The sequence below is a fragment of the Grus americana genome, chromosome 15, assembly GCF_028858705.1.
Source record: "Grus americana isolate bGruAme1 chromosome 15, bGruAme1.mat, whole genome shotgun sequence".
NCBI classification, from domain to species: domain Eukaryota; kingdom Metazoa; phylum Chordata; class Aves; order Gruiformes; family Gruidae; genus Grus; species Grus americana.
Window position 1 is genome coordinate 536,627 of NC_072866.1, and position 12,744 is coordinate 549,370.

Sequence of the window (12,744 nt, forward strand, 5' to 3'; positions counted from 1 at the left end):
GCGCTTCTGTGATGGTGATGGTGGGACTTCTGATCATGGTGGCCATCTCGTTTCCTGGCTTCTGAGTCAAACAAGACGTGGGTTAGCCTGTCCAGATAGTTCTCCAGCTCTTCCTGGGTGTGCTCCAGTTGTTTGCCGACATTACTGGGGAAAAAGGAAGACGATGGCGGGGGGCTTCTGCTTTCCCTCTCCTTCTTGGCCTCTTCCACATGCGGGTTATGCCTCATTAGAAGAAGCACTATGATAAGCAAGATCAGGCAGAGATACACAACCCAGACTTCTTCCATCTTGGTGGTGAGATACAAGGAGCTGGTAGTGCTGGTTGACGGACAAAAGGAAGAAGGCAGATGGGCCAAATACAGTAGATGGTCAGCGCTTCCCAGCCGTCAGCATCCACAGGAAGGACTGTTGCCAGTAATCAAAGCACCGTGGTAGCTGATGTCAAAGTTCAATTTTCTAAAGCAGCTTCGCTTACAAACCTTCCTGCAGTTCTAAATGCAAAAGCAGCACAAACAGCGAGCAGCAAAAAAATTTAAGTAAAGAAAATAAAACTTTGTCCTTAGAGTAAAGTAACTTCAGCTGTCACAGCTCCATATGACCTTAAAACAGCACTCTCTCTCCTCTTTTTCTGTTAAGAAACCACAGGTTCAATGCTTCTTACTCTTCAAATAACTTCCCTACACTACAGTGTTTGAATTGTTGTCTTGCTTGAAGTGGTAAGCTTTTCTTCTTCCTAATTCAAAGAAAAGATAAGTTAGGATCGAGGGTTTCCTTCCCCAAAGGAAAATAATAGAGTATTTTATCCTTCAGGGGTTATTAGATGCCAAGTCTGCCGTCTACCCTCAGCACTCCTAAAACAAATTTAAGTGACCGAATGGAATATTAGTCACCCTGTGTTACAGATTCAGCAGGACCAATTTGTTGGCTTCCGTCTGTCTTTGCTGGTCTTGGCAGAGGGAGTCCTTGTAGAAGTGGCTGCTGGGACTTAGGAGATCATTTCAGATGAACGTTGCGGGGAGATCCGGAGATCCTTTGTAGGCTGTTCCTCAGCGACTCTGCCCCCCCCCCCCCCCAATCACTCAAAGCAGAAGACGGGCAGCCCAGGGACCAATAAATGCATTTCCACTGACCAAGCCCAGGGAAAGGGGTTGGAAGAACTTACCAATTAGTGCCCAGCATCCAGGTTAACAGCCAAAACATAAGCAGGGATGAGCAGCCGCCAGGACAGGGCCAGTCTGCGAGGGGGGGAGGCTGGCCATCGGCTGCTCTCTTCCCCCAGGAGGCAGAGTCTGTCTGGAATGTGATTGCGTTTCCTAACCTTTGCTAGGGGGATCTTTTTACAGATGAGGGTTCCAAGCCTAAAAGGAGCAGAGATCACACCCAGATTTCTGCTGCATCTGTGTGGAAACATTCTTGGGCTCACCCTGCCACAGACACAACTCTAAAATTCTTCACTTTTTTCCCAAAGTGAGACCCTTCCTCTGCTTTGCTAAGCTGAACGGTCTGAGAAAAGTTACAGCATTCCTTCATCCCATTACTCACTTTAGAAGCTGATCCTCTGCTTTCACTTTTTCAAGACTGACGCTATTAAGCAAGTTTTGCTCTAGAGGCACTGTTGTACTTCGCACTCCCTTTTTGCCTTGTGTGTAACTCATTCCTGAGGTGAGAACCATGCTGGAAGATCTCGTAAGCAGTTTGCTGCCTGCAGGTCTAGGCCTGGCACTGCTGCCTGACATTTAGGTGGACAGTCACCAAAGAGATACGGTACTGCAAATCCAGCCACCCCTTCTGCACTGATCTCAAACACATGGCACGAAGCTGAGGAGAGGATGCAGACAGAGACAGGCAGGTCAGAACTGAGCTCAATTTCCTTAATGCAAGAACACTGGAACAGAGAACTCCAAGCAGATGAGAACGTCTCCTTGCTCCCTCACTGCTGTCCATCATCAATGCCTTAGGGCACAGACCATACCTCCAGCCACATACATTACAGTAACTAGTAAAGCAAAGCCCTGCCCCAAACCTGACACTGCTGTATAAGATATGTCACTGAAATCCTAAAAAAAGAAATGCTAAAAGGGGAAAACACAATTTTTTAAAAAACATCATTAGGACTGCATTGTGACTCCTATAAAGAGGAATGGACTAATGGGGCAGCGGCAGCATTGCCTAACTTGTAACAACATTGCTTGCATCCTTTTGAGAAAAGGATAATGCAGCAGAGATGCTTCAAACATTGCAACGCTTAAGAGTGAATGACTGCTGTAATTTCAGATGCAATATAGATGCAATAGAGTTGCGTCTTCAAGACATAATCATTAATGAAATAACTTGGGCATATCTGTGAAACTCAGGAGGCATCACCTTGACTATGAAAACAGGGAGTGGACACAAAGGCAAAATGCCTTGTCCAAGATGACCCAGCCGACCTGTGGCACCAACCCAGCTGACTCTGGTCTTGCACTCAAGTCCACAGGTCAAGCATGACAACACTCAGGACTATGAAGTATCGCATCCACGAACATTTGCCTTCCAAGTGCTTCAGTGAAGCACTGTGAAGGGAATACAGGCTGGCTGTGCAGGTTGGCATTATGTGAAGACCTCTGAAAAACCACAGGAGCTGTTCACGTATTGGAACACATTTTTCTCTGACCTCTTTGGAGATAAACCGGCTGGATTAAGTTACACCAAATGTCCACCTCACTGGCATCTTTATTCTAATTGTGAATGCCTAATGAATAGTATAAGCACAAAGTAATTATGTACAAATGCTTTCCAGGATACTCCTGCAGCCTTCCACAGCGCAGGATTTTATAATGCTTTAGCAACTCTAGATTCACCTAAAACAAGGCAAAGAAAAAAATAACTATTTCCCAGACATACACTGCATAACCAGCTAGGAAAGAAAACAGCTGTAGTTCCAGTGTCATGTACAAGATGCTCTTTAATCTTAGTAAATGGCACGAAAACACTAGAAGTTTGACAACAACACAACTATTGTATGTTTAATATAAAACCCTGGAAATCCAAAAAATACTGTATAGTGTTGTTCCATACAGTCAAAGTAACAGCAGTGCTCCTCAGCAAGTAAAATAATAAGCTGCTAACCTATTGATTTCCAGTTTTAACCCACTGATTTCCAGACTTAAAAGTCTTCTCTGCATATTTCTCCTCATCAGATATGTTACCCAGGTTCAGTTTCTCCTTATGCCTAGACAGGCATTCTTTAAAAATATTTAAAACAAAAAAATATCCTCGCAGATGCAACTGACTGCATCAGAGGTTAGAAATAAAATACTTTTTTTTTATAGCCAACATCAGGTTTTTGAAGCCTTTCCCAGGAAACGTTTTCCACCATCTCTCAGTGCACCCTGGAATCTGCCCACACTCCATTTCTCACTCCTCACAGAGGATGACTGACCTGACTATAAAAAGGAAGGGAAGCACTGCACCCTAGGGACACCTGATACCATGTTTCCTTTTAAAGGACTTCTGTTCCTTCAGCTTTTTTAGGCTGAGTGGGGAAGATTTTCTGCACGAACACAGGAGATGGGTTCAGCAGCTGAAGCAGTACCGAAACACTGGAGACATACATTCAACTGCTCAGAAAGCAAAAATTTAGTAGAAATCAAATGCAAGAGAGTCTTTGGGTTCTGGCAGTTCATTCTGCCACCACCCAAGGTTTGGCATGTAGTTGATTTATCCTCTGAGTCACTGGTGGTTGTAACTGGGCTACTTATAAAGTAAACTACTTTTTTCAACTGATTGTGCTTCCTTCCTAACAGGCCAGAACCTGGCTTCAGCAAAAAATATCTGACCCTATCTGGAAACAACTGTCCTCACTTCCCTAGGCTAGAATAAATCAGCGTTTGCCGTTCTCTCCTAAGTCTATACTTGACAGAGAGATGAACGAGCAAGGATGATTCCCACTTATTTTCCTCCAAGATCCTGAACGTGTACCCTCTAGATGGCAGTGATTATACACACTGCCCAGTGCTTTCTGGATTCACACACTCACAAAGAGTGGGAGCATTCAACTATCCAGTACGCTTACACTGCTGGATCTTCAAAGAAGCTGGATCTTCATTACAAACCATTCCCATCGCTGCCTCATCTGCTATAAAAGGTCTGCTCTATTTTAGAGCAATAGGAGAATGGGAAAATCTCCTGGTATAGAAGACAGATTCTTAGGTGAATGTAAATTCTACAGGAAGAAAAACAGATCCTTAGAGACTCTGTGCTGATCTTTTGCAGAGGTGCCTTTCTACAGTGCGAGGACAAAGGAGTACTGTGGAGATTGAGGCTTGGGGTCGCATGCATAGTAGGTGGATCTGTTTTAAACCTCTAGATACAGCACTCCGAAAGAGGATCCTTTCTTTAGGAAATACAGAGATTCTTGCATAACGTTTTCTACTGCACAGCATCTTTCCACCATTCTTAAGTTTATAGGAGATTTGGCACAGTTTTTAGCCACAGCTTTAGTCTATAAAACCTTTCTACAAGAAGTTAAAGCGAAACTCTTCTTGGGAAGTTGCGAATTTGAATGAGCCTGTGTTAAGTGTCCTGGGTGACTCCAAAGGGGACCCTGCTGAATCTCGGCTTTTCCTGCAAGCTCCTGAGCGCTTCTGGATGAACTGGCAGTTCTTGTTGCGGATGTCTCCCTTCACTTCCACGACCCTGGCAGATTTCACAGCTTAAAGAGGGGAGAAAAGAGCAGGAAGAGATGTTTAGTCATCTCATATAGTGAGGTCCCACTCTGCAAAGCAATACAGAGGGCCTTTCCTCTTCACTTCCCCCAGCATGCAAAGTTCTCCTACCTGTTTCCATGAGCTTCAGCTCTTTGCACCGCTCCTCCTCCATCTTCTTCCTGTAGTCTCCAAACATGGCTCTCATGAGCTGACGTTTCTTCACCAGTGGAGCCTTGCCATTGCGCAGTGTCTTGATCGCACGGAGAGCCTCCTCGACTGAAGCAGTGCAAAGGAGAAACACCACACAGTTTGACTCCCCACTGGCTCTGCCTCCGCACACCCTTCCCACTGGGGAGATCTCTCATTTACTTGAATACTTACCCTGCTTTGGAGTGGATTTCTGTGTCTTCAGGCCAAGTTCCAGCTGTTCCACACACCAGTCCACCTCTTTCCACAGCTGGTCATCTGACTGCTACACAACAGGGAGCAGAGTGAGCATGAGGAAATAAGTCATCCAAAAATTAGAGCAGCAGTTGCTACACAGGAAAAAAGGTATCTGTGTAAAGTCAGGACTACTCCAAATTTCATGTTCTGGTGATCACTGTATAGACTTCATGACATTTTCCCTATAGTGCTTTTCATTGGATAAATGTTAAGTTGCAACTCACTGCTTCTATTTGATGGATTTAATATTTGGCTGCCATTCAGATGATGCCGTTTTTTGGAAAGCTGTCCAGGGCCCTTCCTCTGAAAGAAGCTGTCAAATCAACTTACAGATGGGAGCAATAAGCATTAACAACAAAAAAACCCTACCCCCAAACCTGCCCGAATCAAAAAGCAAGCAATGGACAAAATCAGAAGCTGAGTCTTGGTGTCTCAGCCCCTGCGTGCTTGCTCAACCACAACCAGAAATGCAGGAGGAGAAGGGAGCTGAAGCCCACGAAGATGGAGGAAGCCAAGTCCCATTGAGCAAAGCCAGCTGGCTAACTGAGCAGTGGAAGGGAGAGAAACAGGGTTGTATCCTGGGGCTGACACAATTCTTAACTGTTACGCACATGTTAACACAAAAACCTTCACACTGTCTCCTTTTCCTTATAAACAGTCTCCTTCCGACGAACTGGAAGGGCTTTAAATCACCTTCAAATCTTTCCACCTTTCTGGCGAATATTAGGAAAAATTTCTGCACTGAAAGAGTGGTCAAGCATTGGAACAGGCTGCCCAGAGAGGTGGTGGAGTCACCATCCCTGGAGGTGTTCAAAAAACATGTAGACGTGGCACTTCAGGACACGGTTTAGTAGGCATGGTGCTGTTGGGTTGATGGTTGGACCTGATGATCTTAGAGGTCTTAATGATTCTATGTTCTCAGCAGTGTTTATTGGTAGGGTTGTTGGTGAAATGCACCAGACCCTGCCGCAGCCTTGGCTACACCAGGTAGCAGCTCTGCACCTCAGCTTTGCTATTTGCATTACGTGAGCAATTCATCCTACCTAACAACATGCAAATCAGGGGTAGGTGCCTGGTTCAGCACGCACGGTTACCAGTTGGCACTGACTGAGGACAGTTACCTCCATTTTTTATTTTTTTCAAGAAAACATGGCACCCAGCTTCCCAGGATTAGCCATCACAAGTCTAAACATGAAATGTCTCAGCACAAGTCTGAAGCAGACAATGAAAGACCATTAACTTCCTTTCCACTAGTTAGGTTCCTCAACTGTCTAACAGAGAAACAGCTGCTGTAAGAAATAAGCAGCAATCCTTGTCTTTCAGCTTTCATCTCAAGCCCGTATACTAACTGTTAAACTATGTAAAGAGATAAAGTTTCTCTGTTGCTCAAGGGATCCCATCAATATTTAAATACCTGAGAGGTCTCATCCTGGTGGGAAGTATTTTTATTTTGACATCTGTTAGCTTCTGCCTTTGCCTTCCTGTTGATCTCAGTTTCTTCTATCTCCTTTTTACTGACAGATGTTTTTTGTTTCTTCTTCTTTTTCTTCTTCTGGGCAGCTCCACCTGCTGTGGATTTCTCTGTCACTGTCTCATCTCCAGGAGCAGCCTCTGGTTGGGGGATCTTTAACGTGACATGGCTTCTATCCTCTTTGGGTGTACTACCTGTAGTTTGAATCAACTCTGGCTTCTGTGAGGCTGAAACACGGAGCATACCTGCTGATTCAGTAGGCAGTGAATTACTCAGCACTTCACCATCTGCTGTACCCTCTGTATGCTGGCTTGTTGGAACTAATGGAACCAGAGGACAGTCTTCATCTGGGATGGTAAAGTTAAAAGCAAACTTGGGTTCTTGTCCAGAGGCAGCAAAACTCAGGGCTCCATTCCAGTTCTCCTGCTCAGCGGGTTTTACATTGGTTTCTGTCTGCTCAGCACCACTGACACCAGGGACTGCTTCCAAAGGTGTGCCAGCTACTTCTGGGTTGATCTCAGAAAGCGTAAAATCAAATCGGAAGCTGTTGTCAGATGACACAAACCACTCTGGCTTTGCCTCAGAGATTTGGCCAGATTGTTTCCCATGTAGTGCACCGTCTGAAGCCTGCCCATTGCTTTGCTGTACTTCCACATCGCCAGGTTTCATGTCTAGAAAAGATAAAGAATCACAGAATCATGGACTGGTGGGGGCTGGCAGGCACCTCTGGAGATCATCTAGTCCAACCCCCTGCCAAAGCAGGATCACCCAGAGCAGGTTGCACAGGATGGTGCCCAGGTGGGTTTGGAATCTCTCCAAGAGAAGGAGACTCCACAACCTCTCTGGGCAGCCTGTCCCAGTGCTTGGTCACCCTCAGAGTGAGGAAATTTTCCTCATGTTTAGATGGAGCTTCCTGTGTCCCAGTTCGTGCCTGTTGCCCCTTGTCCTGTCGCTGGGCACCACTGAGAAGAGTCTGGCCCCTTCCTCTAGACACCCACCCTTTAGATATTGATAAGTGTTGATGAGACCCCCTCTCAGTCTTCTCTTCTCCAGACTAAACAGCCCCAGCTCTCTCAGCCTTTCCTCATACCAGAGATGCTCCAGTCCCCTCATCATCCTCACAGCCCTCCGCTGGACTCTCCCCAGTAGTTCCTGTTTGTCTTGAACTGGGGAGCCCAGAACTGGACACAGAACTCCAGATGCGGCCTCACCAGGGCAGAGCAGAGGGGGAGGAGAACCTCCCTTGACCTGCTGGCCACGCTCTTCTTAATGCACTCTAGGACACCATTGGCCTTCTCGGCCACGAAGGCACACTGCTGGTCATGGAGAGCTTGTTGTCCACCAGGACTCCCAGGTCCTTCTCCACAGCGCTGCTTCCCAGCAGGTCAACCCCTAACTGGTACTGGTGCCTGGAGTTATTCCTCCTTGGGTGCAGGACCCTGCACTTGCCCTTGTTGAATTTCATTTGGTTCCTCTCCGCCCAACTTGCCAGCCTGTCCAGGTCTCGCTGAATAGCAGTGCAGCCTTCTGGTGTGTCAGCCACTCCTCCCAGTTTAGTATCGTCAGCGAATTTGCTGAGAGTACACTCTGTCCCCTGTCCAGGTCATTGACAACTATGTTGAACAAGACCACACCCAGCACTGACCCTTGGGGCACACCACTAGCTACAGGCCTCCAACGAGACTCTGCGCCGCTGATCACAACCCTCTGGGCTCTGCCATTCAGACAGTTCTCGACCCGACTCACTGTCCACTCATCCAACCCACACTTCCTAAGTGGGAAGGTAAGATAAATAAAGAATAATGTTTCTATCAATACACCAGTTTTCTACTACAGGGATGACACTGCTACTGCGACTCCCTCTGTAAGGCCCTGCCGCAGAGAGACGATCCAATCAAAGGCTGCAACCATAAAAAAATCTACAGAAGGGAACCAAATGTCACTGTCCCCTGAAGGGACAGTTCAAGCTCACCTGCTTTCTCTATGCTCTTCTGATCCTCAGCCATCTTGAGACGACAATCCCTGAACACATGGTTCATCACTTGTTGCTTCTTCACAAGAGGAGTCTCACGGGAGTGCAGGACCTTGAGAATATGCTACATCTCCTCTGCTGCACTCAAGAAAAAGAAACAGGTGATAGTGGGCCTTACAAACCATACTATGGGGTGCTGATGATGGGGTCTCCTCTGAACGTGTTCTGTGTTCATACCACCTCTGACTAATCCATGACTGGCATTCAATTGAAAGGAAACTCCATGTGCTTCTAGAAGCTGAAGTACCAGGAAACGTTCTTAAAGGGAAAAAAAAAAGTAGATCTTAACTGCTTACTATATACATTAAGAATCTTACACTGCAGAAAGTGCACTACTAACGGCACAGAAGCTACACAGGGCTTAACAACCCTTCCCCCAAAGCAACTCACAAATCCAAGAGCCCAGCTTGGTGCCTCTTCTCTGGAACTGGAAGAAATCTGAGTGAGTAGTGAGGACACCCTGAAAAGCAGGGCTCTCGCTTGACTCACGCAAACTGGCCTGACCACAACAGCAATCCCAATTCTTTGTGTCAGAGCAACTTCTCTAAAAAGCATAGTTGTTGCTCTGTGACAGCAGTCCCCAGGGACCTCGGTTTGGAATCTCCAGGTACGCAGAGTCTTCTAGTGCTTCTCTCACACATTTCACGCCACAAAACAGCTTGATGTTCTAGACTAGTATTTTGGAATGGGCACACCCCCGCCTCTCGGCTGCAGAGCATCTCTCCCAGAGTCTCCAAAGGAGGTGTATCTTGCAGATCCAACCCTGAGAGTCCCGTGCCAGGAACAGAGTAACGGCATGCAAGCACGAGGCAGAAATGATGCAGTGGGGCTGCAGCCACCCAAAAGAGTGGGATGTATCTTCATAGCACCTGGGTGTCAGGGTCCTGAGCACACATTTCCCCCTACTTCAAGGGCTTCAGCTGGCCGCATTCAAGGCCTGCTCACTACTAAGAGCTGTTACAAAGAAAGAGCTAGAAAAAGCTTTGGGGGAACCTCTCCCCTCCCTCACTTAGGAGTTATTTTAAGCTGAGGATCTCCCGCATAGTGCTGCTGCAGCCAGGTACCTCACCGATCCAGACCTTGACCCTGATCCATGGACTTGAATTCCTGGCTAGAGCTTGGATCTGCCTCATCACCGCAGACTTCTCTGGCAATCTGGACCCCAGGCAGAGCCCAGTTACCATCAGCAGTACTGCTTTGCTGTCCTGGGTCAGGTACTGTGCAAATGGGCCCTTTTCTGGCCACGTCACTGTCCTGCTTGCCTTCTCACCATGCTCAGCTCCTCCTCCCCTCCAGACGTAGCCTTCCTCCGCTGCTGCCGGACACCAGGTACTGAACACAAGATACAGGTGTAACAAAACAGTCTGATGCTCGAGCACGGTGTGTGGGCACGTATTAATCACTGCTACATCCTCAGGTGCACCAGCAAACACTCATCCAGGCACCTTACTGTCGTGGTTTAACCTGGCTGGCAGCTAAAACCACCACACAGCCGTTTGCTCACTCCCTGCCCCCGCAGTGGGATAGGGGAGAGAATTGAAAAGAAAAAGATACAACTCGTGGGTTGAGATAAAGACAGTTTAATAGGACAGAAAAGGAAGATTAATAATAAAATATACAAAAGAAGTGATGCACAGCACAATTGCTCACCACCTGAAGCTGATGCTCAGCTAGCTCTCGAGCCAAACTGCCTCCCAGCCCACTCCCCAGTTACATACAGAACACGACATCATATGGTATGGAATATCCCTTTGGGCAGTTTGGGTCAGCTGCCCTGGCCGTGTCCCCTCCCAGTTTCTTGGGTGCCCCCAGCCTTCCCACTGGCAGGGCAGTGTGAGAGGCTGAAAAGTCCTCGACTGCTCAGCAACAACTAAAAACATTGGCAACAACTAAAAACATCAGTGTGTTATCAACACTATTCTCATCCTAAACAAAACATCAGTGTGTTATCAACACTATTCTCATCCTAAACCCAAAACACAGCACTATACCCGCTGCTAGGAAAAAAGTTAACTCTATCCCTGCTGAAACCAGGACACTTACAAAGGGTAACCACACCTCTCCTCCAGATGTTAAGTACTAGCCATCAGTAGGAGCAGTAAATATATAAAGATATATGTCCAAGTTGGACTGACTAGATCGAACTGTGATCTTCTGAAAGGTATTTTATAGGATTTATCTTTCATGTAATTTCTCCTGGGAACAAGAACAATGAGGAACAAGTTTCACAAAAATAAACCTACTGGTGTTTAAAGGCCAGACGGACTGACATAGTATTTCCTTAAGATTGGAAGACAAAAGCAGAGCTGTAGCAGAACCAAACAACATGTCATTAGAGGGAAAATGAGAACATGAGAAAGAATACAGAAAATGGGAAACGTCACAGGAATGGAAGATAAAGCTGCTTCCAGACAGCTAGTTCTTAAAGTTCAATGCTTTACGTTGTTTTGTATTTAGAACAAATCCCATATAACACAATAACAGGAAACAGGTGGGAGAGAAGAAACAGAAAAATGTCCAGGTCTGCTAAATCAGAACTGAGGCTAGCAGATGGCTGCAGACTGTGACAGAGGCGATGCACCTTGTTTTGGGGTTGGGTTGAGGAGATTGGCCTCCAGCTGCAAAATGCACCACTCCAGCTCATCTTGGAATGTGCCTTGGGAAGCCTTGGACATGGGATGGGGGAACGCACAGTGTTTAAAAGAAGCACAAATCTCTCACCTGCAAAACTGATGCCAAAACTGAGTTTTCTAAAGTTTTCTCCCGTTATGTGGGGGATCAAACCAGCGGGTCCTAAATCCCTTGTCTAGCTTTATGCTTGAGGTGTGTTGTCTAACAGCTCAATTTATACCACAAATCAGCAGCGCACCGGGTGGGACACAGGCCCTGCAGCATTCCTTATCTGGAGGGTAGCAAATGAGCTCTCTTCATTACAAAAATTAGAGACAATAAACTCTTACTAGCAGTAAACACCCACTCCTGGCAAGCTGAGACTTCCCACAGATTGCCACCCTTCTTTTTTCTCCTCTTTTAAAGGCCCCAGATGGAAGATTTTTCATTTTTCCTTAAACTTATTCTATGGCATAGTATGCCTCCACAGCAGGAAATTTCCCTCCAGCACATCTCTGGCAATACACAGAATTTATCTTTATGCTAAACACAAGTTTTTAAGCCTACCTTTGCTGTAGTTTTACTCTGCATGCCTCCTGCTAAGCAGTTGAGAAGTTAGGCTTAGAAGTCTGCCTGTGAACAAGACAATGGTTACAACGCATTAGGAAATGAAAAGGATCTTGCCTTAGCAGCCAAACGAGGCACCCAGGCAGTGGGGAAGGAGGCCCAAGCGCCAGGGCAGCCCTTTACAGACCCCCCCGGGCTGGGGCAGAGCCGGGGCCCGGAGAAGGGGCCTCGATAAGGGCGGGTGGAGCAAAGGCCGCCTCAGAACAGAAGCGAGGGGCGGAGAGGGGCCGAGCAGAGCTCTTACCCGCCGCACGCAGGGCAGTCTCCGCACCGCCACGGGGAGGAAACCGGGCGCCTCCGCCGCCGCCCACCTCCGGTCACGGAACAGCGTGTGGGCTGCCGGGCTCCAGCTCCGCCCGGGCCGGCGACGGCACCAGCGACTGCGCCCGGGGCCTGCCCGCCGCCCCTCAGCCGCCGGGGCCGAGCCTGAGGCGACCGCCGAGGCGCGGGGTGAAGGCGGGAAGGGCCCGGCCGCCGTGCAGCGCCCAAAGGCCTCCCCCCGCCGCGGTCCGCCCGCCGCCCCTCCGGCCGCTCCCCGGGCCCCGCGCCTCCGTTCCGCCCGCCGCGCTGAGGGGAAAGCAGGGCCTGCCCCGGCCCGCCTCGCCCCTCGGGGCCCGGCACCCAGCACGGACCCACCGGGAAGGGACGGTGAAAGGCCCCGCTGCCGTCCGGCGGCTAGGGGCTCGTCACAGACCGCCATGGGCCGCCACCGGGGCGGCCCCTCAGCTCGGCTCGGGGGGGGCCACCGGCACCAGCACCGGCCTCCCCGGCGGCCTGCCCGGCCCTCCCGTGCCTGCCCTCCCCGGGGCCTGCGCAGGGAGGGCTGGGTGAAGGCCCGCGGTGCCGAGCACAAAGCCTTCCTCCGAAGCCGG

The 12,744-nt window shown here is 48.4% G+C and overlaps 1 protein-coding gene across 5 annotated transcripts; it reads right to left on the reverse strand.

Annotated features, from left to right (window-relative positions):
- Positions 1-2,926: 2,926 nt before the first annotated feature.
- Positions 2,927-12,643, reverse strand: C15H8orf33 (chromosome 15 C8orf33 homolog). Of its 5 annotated transcripts, none has more exons than XM_054843645.1 (8): positions 12,117-12,389; positions 11,813-11,878; positions 8,816-8,893; positions 8,576-8,713; positions 6,547-7,274; positions 5,070-5,160; positions 4,818-4,964; positions 2,927-4,693 (listed from the first exon to the last, which is right to left on the reverse strand). In XM_054843645.1, the coding sequence occupies exons 4-8, from the start codon at positions 8,640-8,642 to the stop codon at positions 4,497-4,499; spliced, it is 1,230 nt and encodes a 409-aa protein (XP_054699620.1). In that variant the 5' UTR covers positions 8,643-8,713; positions 8,816-8,893; positions 11,813-11,878; positions 12,117-12,389; the 3' UTR covers positions 2,927-4,496. The 5 variants fall into 5 exon arrangements, with proteins under 5 accessions (XP_054699620.1, XP_054699619.1, XP_054699622.1 ...); XM_054843644.1 differs by lacking the exon at positions 8,816-8,893 and adding an exon at positions 11,357-11,537; XM_054843647.1 differs by lacking the exons at positions 8,816-8,893; positions 12,117-12,389 and adding an exon at positions 12,509-12,643.
- Positions 12,644-12,744: the final 101 nt, after the last annotated feature.

Bases quoted from the DNA above. Each gene is read 5' to 3' on its own strand.
- C15H8orf33 (XM_054843647.1), bottom strand. From the start codon at position 8,642: ATGAACCATGTGTTCAGGGATTGTCGTCTCAAGATGGCTGAGGATCAG. The intron at 4,965-5,069 runs GTAAGTATTCAA...GCACTGCTTCAG, and splicing joins GAAATCCACTCCAAAGCAGG to TCGAGGAGGCTCTCCGTGCG. The intron at 4,694-4,817 runs GTAGGAGAACTT...CCCCTCTTTAAG, and splicing joins GCTGAAGCTCATGGAAACAG to CTGTGAAATCTGCCAGGGTC.